At 43.8% G+C, this 23,607-nt stretch overlaps 1 protein-coding gene across 1 annotated transcript in view; it reads right to left on the bottom strand.

Moving 5' to 3' along the window:
- The window catches only part of LOC137351494 (microtubule-associated serine/threonine-protein kinase 3-like), a 307,891-nt gene that overhangs the window by 187,784 nt on the left and 96,500 nt on the right, over positions 1–23,607 (bottom strand). The window contains exon 10 of the mRNA XM_068015943.1: positions 16,143–16,366. Coding sequence (XP_067872044.1) covers positions 16,143–16,366 — 224 coding nt within the window. The remainder of the gene's footprint in view (positions 1–16,142; positions 16,367–23,607) is intronic.

Below are 23,607 nucleotides of genomic sequence, written 5' to 3'. Positions count from 1 at the left end.
AGATTAGACTGCCTCTCTCAACATCGTACCATTTAGATTAGACTGCCTCCCTCAACATAGTACCATTTAGATTAGACTGCCTCTCTCAACATAGTACCATTTAGATTAGACTGCCTCTCTCAACATAGTACCATTTAGATTAGACTGCCTCTCTCAACATAGTACCATTTAGATTAGACTGCCTCTCTCAACATCGTACCATTTAGATTAGACTGCCTCCCTCAACATAGTACCATTTAGATTAGACTGCCTCTCTCAACATAGTACCATTTAGATTAGACTGCCTCTCTCAACATAGTACCATTTAGATTAGACTGCCTCTCTCAACATCGTACCATTTAGATTAGACTGCCTCTCTCAACATAGTACCATTTAGATTAGACTGCCTCTCTCAACATAGTACCATTTAGATTAGACTGCCTCTCTCAACATAGTACCATTTAGATTAGACTGCCTCTCTCAACATCGTACCATTTAGATTAGACTGCCTCTCTCAACATAGTACCATTTAGATTAGACTGCCTCCCTCAACATAGTACCATTTAGATTAGACTGCCTCCCTCAACATAGTACCATTTAGATTAGACTGCCTCTCTCAACATAGTACCGTTTAGATTAGACTGCCTCCCTCAACATAGTACCATTTAGATTAGACGGCCTCCCTCAACATAGTACCATTTAGATTAGACTGCCTCTCTCAACATAGTACCATTTAGATTAGACTGCCTCTCTCAACATCGTACCATTTAGATTAGACTGCCTCTCTCAACATAGTACCATTTAGATTAGACTGCCTCCCTCAACATAGTACCATTTAGATTAGACTGCCTCTCTCAACATAGTACCATTTAGATTAGACTGCCTCCCTCAACATAGTACCATTTAGATTAGACTGCCTCCCTCAACATAGTACCATTTAGATTAGACTGCCTCTCTCAACATAGTACCGTTTAGATTAGACTGCCTCCCTCAACATAGTACCATTTAGATTAGACTGCCTCCCTCAACATAGTACCATTTAGATTAGACTGCCTCCCTCAACATAGTACCATTTAGATTAGACTGCCTCCCTCAACATAGTACCATTTAGATTAGACTGCCTCCCTCAACATAGTACCGTTTAGATTAGACTGCCTCCCTCAACATAGTACCATTTAGATTAGACTGCCTCCCTCAACATAGTACCATTTAGATTAGACGGCCTCCCTCAACATAGTACCATTTAGATTAGACTGCCTCTCTCAACATAGTACCATTTAGATTAGACTGCCTCTCTCAACATCGTACCATTTAGATTAGACTGCCTCTCTCAACATAGTACCATTTAGATTAGACTGCCTCCCTCAACATAGTACCATTTAGATTAGACTGCCTCCCTCAACATAGTACCATTTAGATTAGACTGCCTCTCTCAACATAGTACCGTTTAGATTAGACTGCCTCCCTCAACATAGTACCATTTAGATTAGACGGCCTCCCTCAACATAGTACCGTTTAGATTAGACTGCCTCTCTCAACATAGTACCATTTAGATTAGACTGCCTCCCTCAACATAGTACCATTTAGATTAGACTGCCTCTCTCAACATAGTACCGTTTAGATTAGACTGCCTCCCTCAACATAGTACCATTTAGATTAGACTGCCTCTCTCAACATAGTACCATTTAGATTAGACGGCCTCCCTCAACATAGTACCATTTAGATTAGACTGCCTCTCTCAACATCGTACCATTTAGATTAGACTGCCTCTCTCAACATAGTACCATTTAGATTAGACGGCCTCCCTCAACATAGTACCATTTAGATTAGACTGCCTCTCTCAACATAGTACCGTTTAGATTAGACTGCCTCCCTCAACATAGTACCATTTAGATTAGACTGCCTCTCTCAACATAGTACCGTTTAGATTAGACTGCCTCCCTCAACATAGTACCATTTAGATTAGACTGCCTCCCTCAACATAGTACCATTTAGATTAGACTGCCTCCCTCAACATAGTACCATTTAGATTAGACTGCCTCTCTCAACATAGTACCATTTAGATTAGACGGCCTCTCTCAACATAGTACCGTTTAGATTAGACTGCCTCCCTCAACATAGTACCATTTAGATTAGACTGCCTCTCTCAACATAGTACCATTTAGATTAGACTGCCTCTCTCAACATAGTACCGTTTAGATTAGACTGCCTCCCTCAACATAGTACCATTTAGATTAGACGGCCTCCCTCAACATAGTACCATTTAGATTAGACTGCCTCCCTCAACATAGTACCATTTAGATTAGACTGCCTCCCTCAACATCGTACCATTTAGATTAGACTGCCTCTCTCAACATAGTACCATTTAAATTAGACTGCCTCCCTCAACATCGTACCATTTAGATTAGACTGCCTCCCTCAACATAGTACCATTTAGATTAGACTGCCTCTCTCAACATAGTACCATTTAGATTAGACTGCCTCCCTCAACAAGGTACCATTTAGATTAGACTGCCTCTCTCAACATAGTACCATTTAAATTAGACTGCCTCCCTCAACATCGTACCATTTAGATTAGACTGCCTCTCTCAACATAGTACCATTTAGATTAGACTGCCTCTCTCAACATCGTACCATTTAGATTAGACTGCCTCCCTCAACATCGTACCATTTAGATTAGACTGCCTCCCTCAACATAGTACCATTTAGATTAGACTGCCTCTCTCAACATAGTACCATTTAGATTAGACTGCCTCTCTCAACATAGTACCATTTAGATTAGACTGCCTCCCTCAACATCGTACCATTTAGATTAGACTGCCTCCCTCAACATAGTACCATTTAGATTAGACTGCCTCTCTCAACAAGGTACCATTTAGATTAGACTGCCTCTCTCAACATAGTACCATTTAAATTAGACTGCCTCTCTCAACATAGTACCATTTAGATTAGACTGCCTCCCTCAACAAGGTACCATTTAGATTAGACTGCCTCTCTCAACATAGTACCATTTAAATTAGACTGCCTCCCTCAACATCGTACCATTTAGATTAGACTGCCTCTCTCAACATAGTACCATTTAGATTAGACTGCCTCTCTCAACATCGTACCATTTAGATTAGACTGCCTCCCTCAACATCGTACCATTTAGATTAGACTGCCTCCCTCAACATAGTACCATTTAGATTAGACTGCCTCTCTCAACATAGTACCATTTAGATTAGACTGCCTCTCTCAACATAGTACCATTTAGATTAGACTGCCTCCCTCAACAAGGTACCATTTAGATTAGACTGCCTCTCTCAACATAGTACCATTTAAATTAGACTGCCTCTCTCAACATCGTACCATTTAGATTAGACTGCCTCTCTCAACATAGTACCATTTAGATTAGACTGCCTCTCTCAACATCGTACCATTTAGATTAGACTGCCTCTCTCAACATCGTACCATTTAGATTAGACTGCCTCCCTCAACATCGTACCATTTAGATTAGACTGCCTCCCTCAACATAGTACCATTTAGATTAGACTGCCTCTCTCAACATAGTACCATTTAGATTAGACTGCCTCCCTCAACAAGGTACCATTTAGATTAGACTGCCTCTCTCAACATAGTACCATTTAAATTAGACTGCCTCCCTCAACATCGTACCATTTAGATTAGACTGCCTCTCTCAACATAGTACCATTTAGATTAGACTGCCTCTCTCAACATAGTACCATTTAGATTAGACTGCCTCTCTCAACATAGTACCATTTAGATTAGACTGCCTCTCTCAACATCGTACCATTTAGATTAGACTGCCTCCCTCAACATAGTACCATTTAGATTAGACTGCCTCCCTCAACATAGTACCATTTAGATTAGACTGCCTCTCTCAACATAGTACCATTTAGATTAGACTGCCTCTCTCAACATAGTACCATTTAGATTAGACTGCCTCCCTCAACATAGTACCATTTAGATTAGACTGCCTCTCTCAACATAGTACCATTTAGATTAGACTGCCTCTCTCAACATCGTACCATTTAGATTAGACTGCCTCTCTCAACATAGTACCATTTAGATTAGACTGCCTCCCTCAACATAGTACCATTTAGATTAGACTGCCTCTCTCAACATAGTACCATTTAGATTAGACTGCCTCTCTCAACATCGTACCATTTAGATTAGACTGCCTCTCTCAACATAGTACCATTTAGATTAGACTGCCTCTCTCAACATCGTACCATTTAGATTAGACTGCCTCTCTCAACATAGTACCATTTAGATTAGACTGCCTCTCTCAACATCGTACCATTTAGATTAGACTGCCTCTCTCAACATCGTACCATTTAGATTAGACTGCCTCCCTCAACATAGTACCATTTAGATTAGACTGCCTCTCTCAACATCGTACCATTTAGATTAGACTGCCTCTCTCAACATAGTACCATTTAGATTAGACTGCCTCTCTCAACATCGTACCATTTAGATTAGACTGCCTCTCTCAACATCGTACCATTTAGATTAGACTGCCTCCCTCAACATAGTACCATTTAGATTAGACTGCCTCCCTCAACATAGTACCATTTAGATTAGACTGCCTCCCTCAACATAGTACCATTTAGATTAGACTGCCTCTCTCAACATAGTACCATTTAGATTAGACTGCCTCTCTCAACATCGTACCATTTAGATTAGACTGCCTCTCTCAACATAGTACCATTTAGATTAGACTGCCTCTCTCAACATAGTACCATTTAGATTAGACTGCCTCCCTCAACAAGGTACCATTTAGATTAGACTGCCTCTCTCAACATAGTACCATTTAGATTAGACTGCCTCTCTCAACATAGTACCATTTAGATTAGACTGCCTCCCTCAACATAGTACCATTTAGATTAGACTGCCTCTCTCAACATAGTACCATTTAGATTAGACTGCCTCTCTCAACATAGTACCATTTAGATTAGACTGCCTCTCTCAACATAGTACCATTTAGATTAGACTGCCTCTCTCAACATAGTACCATTTAGATTAGACTGCCTCTCTCAACATAGTACCGTTTAGATTAGACTGCCTCCCTCAACATAGTACCATTTAGATTAGACTGCCTCTCTCAACATAGTACCATTTAGATTAGACTGCCTCTCTCAACATAGTACCATTTAGATTAGACTGCCTCTCTCAACATAGTACCATTTAGATTAGACTGCCTCTCTCAACATAGTACCATTTAGATTAGACTGCCTCTCTCAACATAGTACCATTTAGATTAGACTGCCTCTCTCAACATAGTACCATTTAGATTAGACTGCCTCCCTCAACATAGTACCATTTAGATTAGACTGCCTCCCTCAACATAGTACCATTTAGATTAGACTGCCTCCCTCAACAAGGTACCATTTAGATTAGACTGCCTCTCTCAACATAGTACCATTTAGATTAGACTGCCTCTCTCAACATAGTACCATTTAGATTAGACTGCCTCCCTCAACATAGTACCATTTAGATTAGACTGCCTCTCTCAACATAGTACCATTTAGATTAGACTGCCTCTCTCAACATAGTACCATTTAGATTAGACTGCCTCTCTCAACATCGTACCATTTAGATTAGACTGCCTCCCTCAACATAGTACCATTTAGATTAGACTGCCTCTCTCAACATAGTACCATTTAGATTAGACTGCCTCTCTCAACATAGTACCATTTAGATTAGACTGCCTCTCTCAACATAGTACCATTTAGATTAGACTGCCTCTCTCAACATAGTACCATTTAGATTAGACTGCCTCTCTCAACATAGTACCATTTAGATTAGACTGCCTCTCTCAACATAGTACCATTTAGATTAGACTGCCTCTCTCAACATCGTACCATTTAGATTAGACTGCCTCCCTCAACATAGTACCATTTAGATTAGACTGCCTCTCTCAACATAGTACCATTTAGATTAGACTGCCTCTCTCAACATAGTACCATTTAGATTAGACTGCCTCCCTCAACAAGGTACCATTTAGATTAGACTGCCTCCCTCAACATAGTACCATTTAGATTAGACTGCCTCTCTCAACATAGTACCATTTAGATTAGACTGCCTCTCTCAACATAGTACCATTTAGATTAGACTGCCTCTCTCAACATAGTACCATTTAGATTAGACTGCCTCTCTCAACATAGTACCATTTAGATTAGACTGCCTCTCTCAACATAGTACCATTTAGATTAGACTGCCTCCCTCAACAAGGTACCATTTAGATTAGACTGCCTCTCTCAACATAGTACCATTTAGATTAGACTGCCTCCCTCAACAAGGTACCATTTAGATTAGACTGCCTCTCTCAACATAGTACCATTTAGATTAGACTGCCTCTCTCAACATAGTACCATTTAGATTAGACTGCCTCTCTCAACATAGTACCATTTAGATTAGACTGCCTCCCTCAACAAGGTACCATTTAGATTAGACTGCCTCTCTCAACATAGTACCATTTAGATTAGACTGCCTCTCTCAACATAGTACCATTTAGATTAGACTGCCTCTCTCAACATAGTACCATTTAGATTAGACTGCCTCTCTCAACATAGTACCATTTAGATTAGACTGCCTCCCTCAACATAGTACCATTTAGATTAGACTGCCTCTCTCAACATAGTACCATTTAGATTAGACTGCCTCTCTCAACATAGTACCATTTAGATTAGACTGCCTCCCTCAACAAGGTACCATTTAGATTAGACTGCCTCCCTCAACAAGGTACCATTTAGATTAGACTGCCTCTCTCAACATAGTACCATTTAGATTAGACTGTATCTCCATCTTTTTCTTCCAAGATGCATCATCTCATACTTATCCGTACTAAATTGCATCTGCCCTATGTCTGCCCATTTCACTCGTTTGTCTGTGGCCTCCTGAAGTCTGTTGAAATTGGTATTCCCTATTCCTGAATTCATCTCATTCATATATAACAAGAAAAGCAATATAGTCAACTAATATTGAATCCTTGAGACCACCACTCCATACTTCTCTCCAGTCAAAGAAACATCTATTCAGCACTACTCTCTGCCTCCTATCCCTTAGCTAATAATGTACCAAAGTTACCACTATCCCTTTTATCCTATATGCTTCTATTTTTGAAGCAAGTCTTTTCTATGGAATTTTATTAAATGCCTTTTGAAAGTTGATATATGGAGTCAGATGCAGGTCAGACCAGGTAAGGACAGCAGATTTCCTTCCCTGAAGGACATTAGTGAACCAGATGGGTTTTTACAACAATCGATCATAGTTTCATTACTGAGACTAGGTTTCAATTCCAGATTTTTATCAATTAATTGAATTTAAATCCACCAGCTGCTGTGGTGGGAATTAAACCCATGTCCCCAGGACATTAGCCTGAGTCTCTGGGTTAGTAATCCAGTGACATTACCACTATGCTATCATCTCCCCTATGCAGTTTACAGTTTGTGGTTGTGGTTTGCATGTTACATTTTACGTTTTCTGGTTACTGTTTATTGATAAATCACCAGGGCCAAATGAAACGTATCCTAGGCTGTTAAAAGAAGATAGATGAGGGTAGTGCAGTTGATGTGGTCTACATGGATTTTAGCAAGGCTTTTGACAAGGTCCCACATGGCAGACTGGTTAAAAAAAATAAAATCCCATGGGATCCAGGGAAATGCAGCAAGGTGGATACAAAATTGGCTCAGTGGCAGGAAACAAAGGGTAATTGTTGGTGGGTGTTTTAGCGACTGGAGGGCTGTTTCCAGTGGCGTTCCACAGGGCTCAGTAACTGGGTCCCCTGCTTTTTGTGCTGTACATTAATGATTTGGACGTAAATGTAGGGGGCATGACACAAAGATTGGCTGTGTGGTAGATAGCGAGGAGGATAGCTGTTGGCTGCGGGAAGATATTGATGGTCTGGTCAGATGGGCAGAAAAGTGGCAAATGGAATTCAACCTGCAGAAGTGTGAGGTGATGCATTTGGGGAGGTCAAACAAGGCAAAGGAATACATGATTAATGGGAAAATAATGAGAAGTGGAGAGGAAGTGAGGGACCTTGGAGTGAATGTCCACAGATCCCTGAAGGTAGCAGACAGGTCGGTAAGGTGGTTAGCCAACTACACCAAAATTCGGCAGGAGCTGGGAAATGTAGATTGGGAGCAGCTGTTTGAAGGTAAATCCACATGTGATATGTGGGAGGCTTTTAAAGAGAGGTTGATTAGCGTGCAGGAGAGACATGTTCCTGTGAAAATGAGGGATAGAAATGGCAAGATTAGGGAACCATGGATGACAGGTGAAATTGTGAGACTAGCTAAGAGGAAAAAGGAAGCATACATAAGGTCTAGGCGGCTGATGAAAGACGAAGCTTTGAAAGAATATCGGGAATGTAGGACCAATCTGAAACGAGGAATTAAGAGGGCTAAAAGGGGTCATGAAATATCTTTAGCAAACAGGGTTAAGGAAAATCCCAAAGCCTTTTATTCATATATAAGGAGAAAGAGGGTAACTAGAGAAAGGATTGGCCCACTAAAGGACAAAGGAGGAATGTTATGCTTGGACTCAGAGAAAATGGGTGAGATTCTAAACGAGTACTTTGCATCGGTATTCACCGAGGAGAGGGACATGACGGATGTTGAGGTTAGGAACTGATGTTTGATTACTCTAGGTCAAGTCGGCATAAAGAGGGAGGAAGTGTTGGGTATTCTAAAGGGCATTAAGGTGGACAAGTCCCCAGGTCCGGATGGGATCTATCCCAGGTTACTGAGGGAAGCGAGAGAGGAAATAGCTGGGGCCTTAACAGATATCTTTGCAGCATCCTTAAACACGGGTGAGGTCCCAGAGGACTGGAGAATTGCTAATGTTGTCCCCTTGTTTAAGAAGGGTAGCAGGGATAATCCAGGTAATTATAGACCGGTGAGCCTGACGTCAGTGGTAGGGAAGCTGCTGGAGAAGATACTGAGGGATAGGATCTATTCCCATTTGGAAGAAAATGGGCTCATCAGTGATAGGCAACATGGTTTTGTGCAGGGAAGGTCATGTCTTACCAACTTAATAGAATTCTTTGAGGAAGTGACAAAGTTGATTGATGAGGGAAGGGCTGTCGATGTCATATACATGGACTTCAGTAAGGCGTTTGATAAGGTTCCCCATGGCAGGCTGATGGAGAAAGTGAAGGCGCTTGGGGTCCAAGGTGTACTAGCTAGATGGATAAAGAACTGGCTGGGCAACAGGAGACAGAGAGTAGCAGTAGAAGGGAGTTTTTCAAAATGGAGACGTGTGACCAGTGGTGTTCCACAGGGATCCGTGCTGGGACCACTGTTGTTTGTGATATACATTAATGATTTGGAGGAAAGTATAGGTGGACTGATTAGCAAATTTGCAGACGACACTAAGATTGGTGGAGTAGCAGATAGTGAAGGGGACTGTCAGAGAATACAGCAGAATATAGATAGATTGGAGAGTTGGGCAGAGAAATGGCAGATGGAGTTCAATCAGGGCAAATGCGAGGTGATGCATTTTGGAAGATCCAATTCAAGAGTGAACTATACAGTAAATGGAAAAGTCCTGGGGAAAATTGATGTCCAGAGAGATTTGGGTGTTCAGGTCCACTGTTCCCTGAAGGTGGCAACGCAGGTAAATAGAGTGGTCAAGAAGGCATACGGCATGCTTTCCTTCATCGGACGGGGCATTGAGTACAAGAGTTGGCAGGTCATGTTACAGTTGTATAGGACTTTGGTTCGGCCACATTTGGAATACTGCGTACAGTTCTGGTCGCCACATTATCAAAAGGATGTGGATGCTTTGGAGAGGGTGCAGAGGAGGTTCACCAGGATGTTGCCTGGTATGGAGGGCGCTAGCTATGAAGAGAGGTTGAGCAGATTAGGATTATTTTCATTAGAAAAACGGAGGTTGAGGGGGGACCTGATTGAGGTGTACAAAATCATGAGAGGTATAGACAGGGTGGATAGCAAGAGGCTTTTTCCCAGAGTGGGGGTTTCAATTACTAGAGGACACGAGTTCAAAGTGAAAGGGGAAATGTTTAGGGGGGATATGCGTGGAAAGTTCTTTACGCAGAGGGTGGTGGGCACCTGGAACGCATTGCCAGCGGAGGTGGTAGATGCGGGCACGATGGAGTCTTTTAAGATGTATCTAGACAGATACATGAATGGGCAGGAAGAAAAGAGATACAGAACCTTAGAAAATAGGCGACATGTTTAGAGAGAGGATCTGGATCGGCGCAGGCTTGGAGGGCCGAAGGGCCTGTTCCTGTGCTGTAATTATCTTTGTTCTTTGTTCTATCACAATCCCATGTACCGATCCATGCTCTTCATCTGCCTTACCTGTAAGGCTTCTTGCATTAAAGTAAATGCAGTTTAGCCGACCAGACCTTCCACGCTCCCTGTCCTGCCCCTGCCCAGCCTGGCTACTGGACTTGCTTGCTTTAACCTCTACATTTGCCTCAACTATCTCATCTGAGAGACTACTACTTTGGGTCCCACCCCCCTGCAAGACTAGTTTAAACCCTCCCAAGTAGTACTAGCAAACCTCCCCACAAGGATATTGGTCCCCCTCCAGTTTAGATGCAACCCGTCCTTCTTGTACAGGTCACCTCTGCACCAGAAGAGATCCCAATGATCCAAGTAGCTGAAGCCCTCCTGCCTACACCAGCTCTTCAGCCACGCATTCATTTGCCTAATCTTCCGATTCCTACCCTCACTAGCATGTGACACAGGGAGTAATCCTGAGATTACGACCCTCGAGGTCCTGCTTTTTAACCTTCTGCCTAACTCCCTATATTCACTTTGCAGGACCTCATCTCTCTTCCTGCCTATGTCGTTAGTACCAATATGGACCATGACCTCTGGCTGCTCACCCTCCCCTTTCAGAATGTCCTGAGCCGCTCCAAGACATCCTTGACCCTCGCACCAGGGAGGCAACATACCATCCTGGAGTCTCATTTGTGGCCACAGAAATGCCTATCTGCACCCCTTACGATAGAATACCCTTTGTGATTGAAATGTACAAAATTTTGAGGGGCCCGGATAGAGTGGAGGTGAAGGGTCGATTCACCTTAGCAGAGAGGTCAGTGACGAGGGAGCATAGAGTTGAAGTGATTGGTAAAAAAATTAGAGGGGTGATGAGGAAACACTTTTTCATCTGGAGGGTGGTGATGATCTGGAACTCACTGCCTGAAAGGGTAGTTGAGGCAGAAACCCTCAACTCATTCAAAAGGAGTCTGGATATGCACCTCAAGTGTCGTAATCTGCAGGGCTACGGACCAAATGCTGAAAGGTGGGATTATAATAGGCGGATCGTTTTTTGACCAGCACAGACACTATGGACCAAGTGGCCTCTTGCTGTGCCTTAAACTTTCTATGATTCCATGTTAGCTCATGGTTCCAGATGGCATTGTAGTTGGGGTTTGTGTTTGGTTTTGGTGTACGGTTATGGTTTGCGTGTAGTTACTGTTTCCGCTTGGTTACTGATTTCACGCGGTTGTGGTCTGCGGTTTGCGGTTATGATTTGCATGTGGTTATGGTTTGTGTATGGTTACGGTTTCCATACGGTTACACTTTGCGGTTAGATTTGTATATGATTATGCTTTGTGTATAGTTATATCGTGGGGCTACCATTTGCATGGAGTTATGGTTTGTTGTGTCTATAGTTTGATGTGCTTACGGTTTGCACATGGTTACAGTTTGCGGTTTGGATGTGTTTAACATAGAACATAGAACAGTACAGCACAGTACAGGCCCTTCGGCCCACGATGTTGTGCCGAACCTTTAACCTACTCTAAGATCGAACTAACTACCTACCCTTCATTCTACCATCGTCCATGTACCTATCCAAGAGTCGCTTAAATGCCCCTAATGTATCTGCTTCTACTACCACCGCTGGCAGCGCATTCCATGCACCCACCACTCTCTGTCTAAAGAACCTACCTCTGACATCTCCCCGAAACCTTCCTCCAATCACCTTAAAATTATGCCCCCTGGTGATAGCCCTTTCCAACCTGGGAAAAAGTCTCTGGCTATCCACTCTATCTATGCCTCTCATCATCTTGTACCCCTCTATCAAGTCACCTCTCATCCTTCTTCGCTCCAATGAGAAAAGCCTTAGCTCCCTCAATCTTTCTTCGTAGGACATGCCCTCCAGTCCAGGCAGCATCCTGGTAAATCTCCTCTGCACCCTCTCTAAAGCTTCCACATCCTTCCTATAATGAGGCGACCAGAACTGAACACAATATTCCAAGTGTGGTCGAACCAGGGCCTGATAGAGCTGCAGCATAACCTCGCGGCTCTTAAACTCAATCCCCCTGTTAATGAAAGCCAACACACCATACGCCTTCTTAACAACCCTATCAACTTGGGTGGCAACTTTGAGCGATGTATAGACATGGACCCCAAGATCCCTCTGTTCCTCCACACTACCAAGAATCCTGTCTTTAAGCCTGTATTCTGCATTCAAATTCGACCTTCCAAAATGAATCACTTCACACTTTTCCAGGTTGAACTCCATCTGCCACTTCTCAGCCCAGCTCTGCATCCTGTCAATGTCCCGTTGCAACCTACAACAGCCTTCCACACTATCCACAACTCCAGCAACCTTCATGTCATCGGCAAACTTGCTAACCCAGCCTTCCACTTCCTCATCCAAATCATTTATAAAAATCACAAAGAGCAGAGGTCCCAGAACAGATCCCTGCGGAACACCACTGGTCACCGAGCTCCATGCTGAATACTTTCCATCTACTACCACCCTCTGTCTTCTATGGGCCAGCCAATTCTGTATCCAGACAGCCAACTTTCCCTGTATCCCATGCCTCCTTACTTTCTGAATGAGCCTACCATGGGGAACCTTATCAAACGCCTTGCTAAAATCCATATACACCACATCCACTGCTCTTCCTTCATCAATGTGTTTTGTCACATCTTCAAAGAATTCAATAAGGCTTGTGAGGCATGACCTGCCCCTCACAAAGCCATGCTGACTGTCTCTAATCAAACCCTGCTTTTCCAAGTAATCATAAATCCTGTCTCTCAGAATCCTCTCCAATAATCTGCCCACTACCGACCTAAGACTGACTGGTCTATAATTCCCAGGGTTATCTCTATTCCCTTTCTTGAACAAGGGAACAACATTTGCCACCCTCCAATCATCTGGTACTACTCCAGTGGACAGTGAAGACGCAAAGATCATCGCCAAAGGCGCAGCAATCTCTTCCCTCGCTTCCCGTAATATCCTTGGGTATATCCCGTCTGGCCCCGGGGACTTATCTGTCCTCATATCATTCAAAATTTCCAGCACATCCTCCCTCTTAACCTCAACCTGTTCGAGCATATCAGCCTGTTCCACGCTGTCCTCACAAACGACCAGGTTCCTCTCACTAGTGAATACTGAAGCAAAGTATTCATTTAGGACCTCCCCTACCTCCTCCGACTCCAGGCACAAGTTCCCTCCATTATCCCTGATCGGCCCTACCCTCACTCTGGCCATCCTTTTGTTCCTCACATAAGTGTAGAACGCCTTGGGATTTTCCTTAATCCTACCCGCCAAGACTTTTTCATGTCCCCTTCTAGCTCTCCTAAGTCTATTCTTCAGTTCCTTCCTGGATACCTTGTAACCCTCTAGAGCCCTGTCTGATCCTTGCTTCCTCAACCTTAAGTAAGCTTCCTTCTTCCTCTTGACTAGCTGTTCCACATCTCTTGTCATCCAAGGTTCCTTCACCCTACCATCCCTTCCCTGCCTCATCAGGACAAACCTATCCAGCAGTCGCAGCAAGTACTCCCTAAACAACCTCCACATTTCTGTCGTGCATTTCCCTGAGAACATCTGTTCCCAATTTATGCTCCCCAGTTCCTGCCTAATAGCATTGTAATTCCCCCTCCCCCAATTAAATATTTTCCCATCCCATCTGCTCCTGTCCCTCTCCATGACTATAGTAAAGGTCAGGGAGTTGTGATCACTATCACCGAAATGCTCTCCCACTGAGAGATCTGCCACCTGGCCTGGTTCATTGCCAAGCACCAAGTCCAACATAGCCTGCCCTCTCGTTGGCCTATCTACATATTGAGTCAGGAAACCTTCCTGGACACACCTGACAAAAACTGCTCCATCCAAACTATTTGCACTAAGGAGGTTCCAATCAATAGTAGGGAAGTTGAAGTCACCCATGACAACAACCCTGTTACTTCCGCACCTTTCCAAAATCTGCCTCCCAATCTGTTCCTCCATGTCTCTGCTGCTATTGGGGGCGTCTAGAGAAAACTCCCAACAAAGTGACTGCTCCTTTCCTGTTTCTGACTTCCACCCATAATGACTCAGTATTTACAGTTTGCGCTTTGTGGTTACGGTTTGTGTGTGATTATTGCTTTCATGTGGTTAGGGTTTGCATTTGTAGTTAAGATTTGCTTGTGGTTATGGTTTGTGTATGGATACAGTTTGCAGTTTGTGTTTATGGTTTGCATATGTTTATGTTTGTGTTTACAGTTTGTGACTGGTTACGGTTTGTGGTTACCTTTTGCATGTGGTTATGGGTTGTGCCTGGTTACAGTTTGCATTTTGTTGTTACGGTTTGCGTGGGGTTGCGGTTTGCGTGGGGTTGCGGTTTGCGTGGGTTTGCGGTTTGCGTGGGGTTGCAGTTTGCGTGGGGTTGCGGTTTGCGTGGGGTTGCAGTTTGCGTGGGGTTGCGGTTTGCGTGGGGTTGCGGTTTGCACGTTGCAGAGACCATTCAATGATTGGAACAGATCAATGAGATTACCAGAAAGATTCTGTTCAATTATAATCCTGCTGAGGGGTTGTCTAATGAGGAAAGATCATTTGGAATCTTCTGAAGGCTTGACTGTCTAATTCATTTTGTTTGGAATATGCTGAAAGCAACTTGGAGCTTTATGTTGGCTGTATTGTAATAAAACCTCAGCCACTCTGCTTTTATGGGTATGAAACTAATCCATGGTCAAAATTGGTTTTGTTGAGCTGTGGCTCATTGAGTAGCCCTCTCACCTTTGAACCAGAAGGTAGTGGGTTCAAGTCCTATTTGGGGACAAAATCTAGGCTGACTCTCAAGTGCAGTGCTGAGTAACTGCTGTGTTATTGGAGGTGCCTTCAGGGGAGAAATTAAACTGTGGCCCTGTCTACTCTCTCAGGTGGATGTGGAGATTGTAAAGCACTATTCAAAGAACAGCATAGAGTTCTCCCTTGTGTCCTAGGTCAATACTTATTCCTAAGCAACATCATTAAAATAGATGATATGGTCATTTAGCACTTATAATATTTCATTTAGGATTTATTGCTGTTTGTGGGAGTTTGCTGTGTGCAAATTGGCTACATTATAATTCCTACATTATAACTGGGACTACACTTCAAAACTACCTCATTCGCTGTAAAAGCACTTTGTGACGTCTTGAGGATGCAAAAGGTGCTGTATATAAATGCAAGTCATTCTTTCTTTCTCCTGTACACAGTGCAGCCCCACCCACTACACAGTGCAGCCCCACCCACTACACAGTGCAACCCCACCCACTACACAGTGCAGCTCCACCCACTACACAGTACAGCCCCACCCACTACACAGTGAGGCCCCACCCACTACACAGTGCAGCCCCACCCACTACACAGTACAGCCCCACCCACTACACAGTGCAGCCCCACCCACTACACAGTGCAGTCCCAGCCACTACACAGTACAGCCCCACCCACTACACAGTGCAGCCCCACCCACTACACAGTGCAGCTCCACCCACTACACAGTACAGCCCCACCCACTACACAGTGCAGCCCCACCCACTACACAGTGCAACCCCACCCACTACACAGTGAGGCCCCACCCACTACACAGTGCAGCCCCACCCACTACACAGTGAGGCCCCACCCACTACACAGTGCAGCCCCACCCACTACACAGTGCAGCCCCACCCACTACACAGTGCAGGCCCAGCCACTACACAGTACAGTCCCACCCACTACACACTGCAGCCTCTCCCCTCACTATATAATGAACCCCCTCACCTCCCCTCACCGCAAAATGCAGCTCCACTCTCTGCACAGCCCCTATCTCCCTGAGCAGTGCAGGCCCTCCTTCCTGCACAGTGCAGACCTTCTCCTCACCAGATACTGCACCCCCTCACTGCACAGTGTTGCCCCTCCCCACACAATAACCTACAAAAGAGTCCCACCTGAGAATGTTCTGGCTCTTGGTCTGTTTGGCTCATTTTGCAACTGTGGATCGATAAGTCCTTGCCTCTCTGGACACAGTGCTTGCTGGGTCAGTGCACAGACCTCACTCTCATCCTCTGCGGAGAATGCAAACCATGGCACCACATCTGAGCTGGGAATGCAGTGGGTGGGACTGCCACCTCTGTCAAAGTGAGAGCAGGCTGAGGAAGCTCGCGGCCTTAGGCTGTTCAATAAAAGAGGCAATGGTTACAGTTCATACATCTGTGTATAAGCTGCTCTTCACAAAGTTTCAAACATTAGAATCATCAAATCATAATGGAAATTGAGAGTGAACCCATCATGCCTCTGCTGGCTCTTTGAAACAGTTTTCATGAACACAAGAAATAGAAGCAGGAGTAGACCATTCGGCCCATCGAGCCTGCTCCGCCATTCAATATGATCATGGCTGATCTTGGGCTTCAATTCCACTTTCCTGCCCACTCCACATATCCCTTGATTCCCTGTGAGACCAAAAATCTGTCTATCCCAGCCTTAAATGTATTCAATGATGGAGCAGCCACAATCTTCTGGGGTAGAGAATTCCAAAGACTTACAACTCTTTAAGTGAAGTAATTTCTCCTCATTTCAGTCCTAAATGATCGGCCTCTTATCCTGAGACTGTGTCCCCGTGTTCTAGATTCCCTGACCAGCAGAAACCATCTCTCAGCTTCTACCCTATCAAACCCTTTCAGAATCTTTATTATCTCAATGAGATCACCTCTCATTCTTCTAAACTCCAGAGAATATAGGCCCAATTTACTCAGCCTCTCATCATAGGACAACCCCCTCATCCCAGTGACCAATTTAGTAAACCTTCACTGCACTGCCTCCAGTGCAAGTATATCATTTCTTAAATGTGGAGACCAAAACTGCACACAGTATTCCAGGTGCGGTCTCACCAAAGCTCTGTACAATTTTAGTAAGACTTCTTTATTCCTGTACTCCAATCCCCTTGCAGTAAAGGCCAACATACCATTTGCCTTCCTAATAACCTGCTGCACCTGCATGTTAACTTTGTGTGTTCCTTGTACGGGTACCCCCAAGTCTCTCTGAACATCAACACTTACCAGTTTCATACCTTTTTAAAAGTATTCTGCTTTTCTATTTTTATGACCAAAGTGAACAACTTCACATTTCCCTACATGTTACTCATTTGCCGTCTTGTTACCCACTCACTCAGCCTATATATATCTCTTTGCAACCTGTGTCCTCCCCGCAGCTTACCTTTCCACCGAGCTTTGTATCATCAGCAAACTTCAATACATTATTCTCTGTCTCTTCATCCAAGTCATTAATACAGACTGTAAATAGCTGAGGCCCCAGCACTGATCCTTGCGGCACCCCACTATTCACTGCCTGACAACTTGAAAATGCCCCATTTATGCCCACTCTCTGTTTCCTGTCTGTTAACCAATCCTCTCTCCATGCTAATATATTACCCCCAACACCATGAGCCCTTATCTTGCCTATTAATCCTTTATGTGGCACCTTATCAAATACCTTTCGGAAATCCAGGTATACTACATTTACTGGTTCCCCTTTATCTGCCCTACTAGTTATATCCTCAAAAAAACTCCAATAAATTTGTCAAACAGGATCTCCCTTTAGTAAAACCATGCTGAATTGTTCTAATCATACTATGCTTTTCCAAGTGCAATGTTAAGACTTCTTTAATAGTTTCCAGCATCTTCCCAATGACTGATGTTAGGCTAACTGGCCTGTAGTGCCCTGTTTTCTCTCTACTTCCTTTCTTGAAAAGTGGTGTAACATTTGCCGACTTCCAATCTGACGGGACCATCCCTGAGTCTAAGGATTTCTGGAAAATCATGGCCAGCGCATCCACTATCTCTTTTAAATCCCTAGGATGTCGGCCACCTGGTCCCGGGGACTTGTCAGATTTTAGTCCCTCAAGTTTCTTTTTTAGAACATTACAGCGCAGTACAGGCCCTTCAGCCCTCGATGTTGCGTCGACCTGTGAAACCATCTGACCTACACTATTCCATTTTTATCCATATGTCTATCCAATGACCACTTAAATGCCCTTAAAGTTGGTGAGTCTACTACTGTTGCAGGCAGGGCGTTCCACGCCCCTACTACTCTCTGAGTAAAGAAACTACCTCTAACATCTGTCCTATATCTATCACCCCTCAACTTAAAGCTATGTCCCCTCGTGTTTGCCATCACCATCTGAGGAAAAAGACTCTCACTATCCACCCTATCTAACCCTCTGATTATCTCCAATACTTTTTCTTGGCTGATATAAATTTCCTTAATTTCCTCACTCTTTTTAGCCCCGAGGTTACTGACTATTTCTGGTATAGAACTTGTGTCTTCTACTGTGAAGACAGACACAAAATATTTGTCCAATGCCTGTGCCATTTCCTCATTCTCCATGATGATTTCTCCTGTCTCTGCCTCAAGGGACCAATGTCTACTTTAGCTACTCTCTTCCTTTTTATGTACTTATAAAAGCTCTTACAATCTGTTTTTATATTGCTGGCTAGTTTACTCTCATTCTGTTTTTTCCTTTTTATCAACTTTTTGGTGGCCCTTTGCTGGTTTCTAAAACACTCCTCAGACTTGCTACTATTTTTTGCAAAATTGTAAGCCTCTTCTTTTAGTCTAATACTCTCCTTAACTTCCTGAGTGAGCCACGATGGGTCTTTCTCGCCACAATTTTGTTTTTGAACGGAATGTATTTTTGTTGAACCCTTTGAATTGTTTCTTTAAATGTTTCCCACTGTTCATTTACCGCCATACCTTCCAGTCTATTTACCCAATTAACCGTAGCCAGATCGCTCCTCATACCTTTGTAATTGGCTTTGTTTAAGTTTAAGATTCTTGTTTGTGATTGAAATGTGTCACTTTCAAACTTAACATGAAATTCAATGGTATTATGATCACTATTTCCCAGTGGATCTTTTTATGATTACATTGCTTATTAATCCTGCTTCATTACACAGTATGAGATCCAAGATAGCTTTATCCCTAGTCGGTTCAACAACGTATTGCTCCAAAAAACTGTCAGGAAAGCATTCTACAAACTCATCTTCTGGACCACTGTTGCCAATTTGATTGTCCCAGTCTATATGCAGATTAATGTCCCCCACAATTAATACATTACCTTTATTACATGCTCCAATAATTTCCCATTTAATGTTCTGTCCAATAATATAACTACTGTTATGGGGCCTGTAAATTACTCCCACCAGTGTTTTCTGACTCCTGCTATTCCTAATTTCCACCCAAGCTGATTCTGCTTAATGATCTTCTGAGGCCAGATCCCTTCTTATTAATGTCCTTATGCCATCCTTTACTATCAGGGCTACCCCCTCCTCTTTTGCCATTCTGTCTGTCTCTCAGAAATGTTGTGTACCCTGGAATATTCATTTCCAACCTTGATTTCCTTGTAACCATGCCTCAGTAATGGAAATTAGATCTGGATCATTTACATCTATTCGTGTCACTAGTTCATCTATCTTATTACAGATGCTTCATGCATTCAGATAAAGGAGTTTTAATTTCATTTTTTTACCTCTATTCCCTGTAATGAACTTATTTGCCGATGCACAATTTTTGTTAAACTCTCTGTCCCTTCCTGTTCCATTCTGTTGGGAATTACCCACATCACTATCCTGCTCCAATACCCTGACCTCTCTCTTTGGATTTCTAAATTTCCCTTTACCCAAACCCTCCCCTGCCCACTCTGTTAGTTTAAAGCCCTGTCCACAGCCCTAGTTGCAGTCCTCCTCTTCATCCACACAAGTGGCAAGGACCCCGTACCTGTTGGACAAGGTCAGGGGCTGATCACCACATGCTGATTCCCCCTACCTGCCTCACTTGCAGTCACACCCTCCTGTCCCTGACCATTCACCATCTCTAATGGCCTCCCTGCTCCAAGGGTTGTGATTGTCTCCTGGAACAAAGTGTCCAGGTCACTCTCACCCTCCCTGATACTCTGCAATGTCTGTAACTCAGTCTCCAGCTTAGCAATTCTGAGCTGAAGCTGTGCAAGCTGCAGACACTTACTGCAGACATGGTTGTCCGGGATTGCAGTGCATTCCACAGATACCCACATGCTGCAGTTGCAGCACACCACCGGCCCTGCCATCTCTGTACAACCTGATTTTTTTAAGTACAAACATACGAACATACGAATTAGGAGCTGGAGTAGGCCACTCGGCCCTTCGAGCCTGCTCCGCCAGTCAGTAAGTTCATGGCTGAACTGATTACTCCACATTTCCACCTACCTCCGATAACCTTCCATCCCTTTGCTTATCAAGAATCTATCTACCTCTGCCTTAAAACTATCCAAAGATTCTGCTTCCACTGCCTTTTGAGGAAGAGAATTCCAAAGACTCACAACACTCTGAGACAAAAAAATTTCTCTTCATCTCTATCTTAAATGGGAGACCCCTTATTTTTAAATAGTGACCCCCTAGTTCTAGATTCTCCCACAAGGGGAAACATCCTTTCCACATCCACCCTTTCAAGACCCTTCAGGATCTTACATGTTTCAATCAAGTTACCTCTTACTCTTCTAAGTTCCAATTAAATTAAACTAAATTCCAATTCTAATTAGTCAATTAGTTAATAATTCATGCTGAAGTGCTGGAAAGATGCACTCACCTACCATGGAGTCAAAGGAAGAAGACTCATCAGCTGCTGGAGGCTGAAATAAGAAAGGGAGAGGAGCCACTCTTTCCCCCTCTGCACCAAATTTCCAAATTCACTTTGGCAATGCCTCTCACTCAGGAAAATGTCTCCTTTCACTGCGTCTCCTCACTGCTCTTCCTGTTCAAGTATTTACCAAATTCCCTTTGGAAAGTTACCACTGAATTTGCTTCCACCGCTCTTTCAGCAGTGCATTCCAGATCATAACAACTAAAGTTTCTCCTCATCACACCCTATATTGACTGGGACTCACTTAGTGCTAGGGGCTTGGATAGGGCAGAATTTGAAAGGAGCATCCAGGAGGGCTTCTTGAAACAATATGTAGATAGTCCATCTAGGGATGGGGCCGTACTGGACCTGGTATTGGGGAATGAGCCCGGCCAGGTGGTCGAAGTTTCAGTAGGGGAGCATTTCGGGAACAGTGACCATAATTCCGTAAGTTTTAAGGTACTTGTGGATAAGTATAAGAGTAGTCCTCGGGTGAAGGTGCTAAATTGGGGGAAGGCTAATTATAACAATATTAGGCAGGAACTGAAGAATTTAGATTGGGGGCGGCCGTTTGAGGGTAAATCAACATCTGACATGTGGGAGTCTTTCAAACGTCAGTTGATTAGAATCCAGGACTAGCATGTTCCTGTGAGGAAGAAGGATATGTTTGGCAATTTTTGGGAACCTTGGATAACGCGGGATATTGTGAGCCTAGTCAAAAAGAAAAAGAAAGCGTTCGTAAGGGCTGGAAGGCTAGGAACAGACGAATCCCTTGAGAAATATAAAGACGGTAGGAAGGAACTTAAGCAAGGAGTCAGGAGGGTTAAAAGGGGTCATGAAAAGTCATTGGCAAACAGGATTAAGGAAAATCCCAAGGCTTTTTATACGTATATAAAGAGCAAGAGGGTAACTAGGGAAAGGGTTAGCCCACTCAAGGACAGAGAAGGGAATCTAGGATGAGCCTAGGGAAGGAAGTGTAGATAGTCTCAGTCATCTCATTATCAAAAAGGAGGAGGTGTTGGGTGTCTTGCAAAGCATTAAGGTAGATAAGTACCCAGGGTCTGATGGGATCTACCCCAGAGTACTGAGGGAGGCAAGGGAATAAATTGTTGGGGCCTTGACAGAAATCTTTGCATCCTCATTGGCTAGAGGTGAGGTCCCAGAGGACTGGAGAATAGCCAATGTCGTTCCTTTATTTAAGAAGGGTAGCAAGGATAATCCAGGAAATTATAGGCCGGTGAGCCTTACGTCAGTGGTAGGGAAATTATTAGAGAGGATTCTTCGGGACAGGATTTACTCCCATTTGGAAACAAACGAACTTATTAGCGAGAGGCAGCATGGTTTTGTGAAGGGGAGGTCGTGTCTCACTAATTTGATTGAGTTTTTTGAGGAAGTGACGAAGATGATTGATGAAGGAAGGGCAGTGGATGTTATCTATATGGACTTCAGTAAAGCCTTTGACAAGGTCCCTCATGGCAGACTGGTACAAAAGGTGAAGTCACACGGGATCAGAGGGGAGCTGGCAAAATGGATACAGAACTGGCTCGGTCATAGAAGACAGAGGGTATCAGTGGAAGGGTGTTTTTCTGAATGGAGGGATGTGACTAGTGGTGTTCCGCAGGGATCAGTGCTGGGACCTTTGCTGTTTGTAGTAGATATAAATGATTTGGAGGAAAATGTAGCTGGTCTGATTAGTAAGTTTGCGGACGACACAAAGGTTGGTGGAGTTGCGGATAGTGATGAGGATTGTCAGAGGATACAGCAGGATATAGATCGGTTGGAGACTTGGGCGGAGAAATGGCAGATGGAGTTTAATCCGGACAAATGTGATGTAATGCATTTTGGAAGGTCTAATGCAGGTGGGAGGTATACAGTAAATGGCAGAACCCTTAGGAGTATTGACAAGCAGAGAGATCTGGGCGTACAGGTCCACAGGTCACTGAAAGTGGCAATGCAGGTGGATAAGGTAGTCAAGAAGGCATACGGCATGCTTGCCTTCATCGGTCGGGGCATAGAGTATAAAAATTGGCAAGTCATGCTGCAGCTGTACAGAACTTTAGTTAGGCCACACTTAGAATATTGCGTGCAATTCTGGTTGCCAAACTACCAGAAGGACGTGGAGGCTTTGGAGAGGGTACAAAGGAGGTTTACCAGGATGTTGCCTGGTCTGGAGGGCATTAGCTATGAGGAGAGGTTGGATAAACTCGATTGTTTTCACTGGAATGACGGAGGTGGAGGGGCGACATGATAGAGGTTTACAAAGTTATGAGCGGCATGGACAGAGTGGATAGTCAGAAGCTTTTTCCCAGGGTGGAAGAGTCAGTTACTAGGGGACATAGGTTTAAGGTGAGAGGGGCAAAGTTTAGAGGGGATGTGCGAGGCAAGTTCTTTACACAGAGGGTGGTGAGTGCCTGGAACTTGCTGCGGGTGGAGGTGCTGGAAGCAGGTACGATAGCGACGTTTAAGAGGCATCTTGACAAATACTTGAATAGGATGGGAATAGAGGGATATGGTCCCCGGAAGTGCAGAAGGTTTTAGTTTAGGCAGGCATCAAGATCGGCGCAGGCTCGGAGGGCCGAATGGCCTGTTCCTGTGCTGAACTGTTCTTTGTTCTTTGGTTCTTTCGTCAATCACATTAATCTGTATCTTCTGGCTACCAAGCCTTCTTGTCAGTGGAAACAGTCTTTCCTTATTTACTCTATCAAAACCCCTCATGATTTTAAACAGCTCTATTCAATTTCCCCTTAACCTTCTCTGCTCTGA

This window comes from Heterodontus francisci, chromosome 36 (assembly GCF_036365525.1).
Source record: "Heterodontus francisci isolate sHetFra1 chromosome 36, sHetFra1.hap1, whole genome shotgun sequence".
Lineage (NCBI taxonomy): Eukaryota > Metazoa > Chordata > Chondrichthyes > Heterodontiformes > Heterodontidae > Heterodontus > Heterodontus francisci.
This window is presented reverse-complemented; position numbering and strand designations above follow the sequence as displayed.